The sequence below is a fragment of the Aplysia californica genome, unplaced genomic scaffold, assembly GCF_000002075.1.
Source record: "Aplysia californica isolate F4 #8 unplaced genomic scaffold, AplCal3.0 scaffold01418, whole genome shotgun sequence".
Classification (NCBI taxonomy): domain Eukaryota; kingdom Metazoa; phylum Mollusca; class Gastropoda; order Aplysiida; family Aplysiidae; genus Aplysia; species Aplysia californica.
Window position 1 is genome coordinate 45,244 of NW_004798688.1, and position 1,656 is coordinate 46,899.

Here is a 1,656-nt window from a genome sequence, read left to right on the forward strand (position 1 = left end):
GCCATCCCCCACCCCCATCCATTCTCTCCACCCATCCATTCATTCCTCCATCTATCCCTCTCTACTCACTCCCATCTATTTACTCTTCCATCCTCTCATCCATCCACTCACTCACTCCTCCATCCAGCCCTCTCTACTCACCCATCCATCCACTCACTCACTCACTCCTCCACACCCCCTCTCTACTCACCCATCCATCCTCTCACCCACTCACTCACTCACTCCTCCATCCACACCCTCTCTGTACTCACCCCCATCCTGCGTGCCGACCTCCTCCTTCAGAATCTCCTCCGCTCTGTTCTTCTCCGGGACGTACATGAAGAACGTGCCGTTTATATCCTTGGATTGACTCACGGAAGAAATCACCGCGGACGCCAGGAGATAGCAATACCTCCGGAGGGAATACAGCGCAATCTTCGCGTCGTATACCAGCTTCACTCTCTTCCAGCGGTAGAAACGCAGAGCCGTGAGTATATAATCCCCGAGCGACTTAAACGACGCTCCAACAGTCGTCAGAGTCTGATAATCCTGACGCCGCTGCTCGTAAAACGTGTGCGATAACCCACCAGGACTGATGACTGATATATTCCAGGCAGGGGCGTATCTCGCCACGGGTGAGAGCGCAAAGTCGCAGATGGGTCCGAGGTAGACGTGGACCTGGTTCTTCCGGTAGAACTCGAAGGCTTTGAGCGGCGCGTCCTTGTCGCTGCACCTGGAGTCGCTGAACCGGAAGTTGAGGCCGAAGCCGGCCGTGACGTCACGGTCCGACAGGAAGTCGAGTGCGTGCTGGATGGACGGCAGGAGGCGCTTCTTGCCGAAGATGAAGCGGTCGTCGAAGGGGAGGATGACGGCAACTTCTGCTGTGGTGGTGGTGTTGCTGCTGCTGTTGTTGTTGTTGTTGTTGCTGCTGATTTTTCTGTTGCTGTTGTTGCTGTTATTGTTGTTGCTCTTGTTGTTGGTGGTGGTGGTGGTAGTGGTGTTGGGATTATTGCTGGTTGATCTATTTATTTTGTAGCGTCTGTTGTTGTTGTTGTTGTTGTTGTTGTTGTTGTTGTTCCTGTTTTCATTATTGTTATCAATATTGTTCTTGTTGTTACTACCACTAGTCAGACCACTGTACAGATAAGAAGCAGACGGTGAAGAATCAGTCGTTCTGGCCTCAGGGTCAAAGGTCACCTCATCATCTCCCCCACCACCACCACCACCACCACCACTACCACCACCGCCGCTGTCAGAAATAGTGGCCTTCTCGAAGTGTGTAGTCTGCGCGCACGTCCGAATTATCAAAGTTGCCGAGATGAACATCCAAAAGTGTGCAGCGTTGGACCAGCGGGGTACTCCACATGCTGGGTACATTATTGACCAACGGGCAGCGTGTTGCTTTTTTGTTTTTCTTTTGTTTTTGTTTGTTTTTTAGGTTGTTTTTTTATCCAACTTCACACAGTGTCAAGGCCAGCATTTTCCACAGGGGTGGAAGAGACTAGATCCAAACAAAGTAAGGGAGAAAAAAAATGCAATTTTTCTTCCAAAAAGAAAACAAGTAAACTTGCAAACAATTATTGTAATGTCTGTTACGATAACCATCATCTTTTTAAATAATTACGTTTATTATCATTATCACCGTTATTATTGTTTTCATAAGTATTATTATTATTA

General features: G+C 48.7%; 1 protein-coding gene across 1 annotated transcript; it reads right to left on the reverse strand.

Annotated features, from left to right (window-relative positions):
• Positions 1–251: 251 nt before the first annotated feature.
• Positions 252–1,561, reverse strand: LOC106013880 (receptor-type guanylate cyclase gcy-28; the record flags this gene model as incomplete). Its single annotated transcript, XM_013090688.2, is given in 1 exon segment — positions 252–1,561. A coding segment is annotated over 1 exon segment (1,105 nt), but the record flags the coding sequence as incomplete, so codon positions are not given.
• Positions 1,562–1,656: the final 95 nt, after the last annotated feature.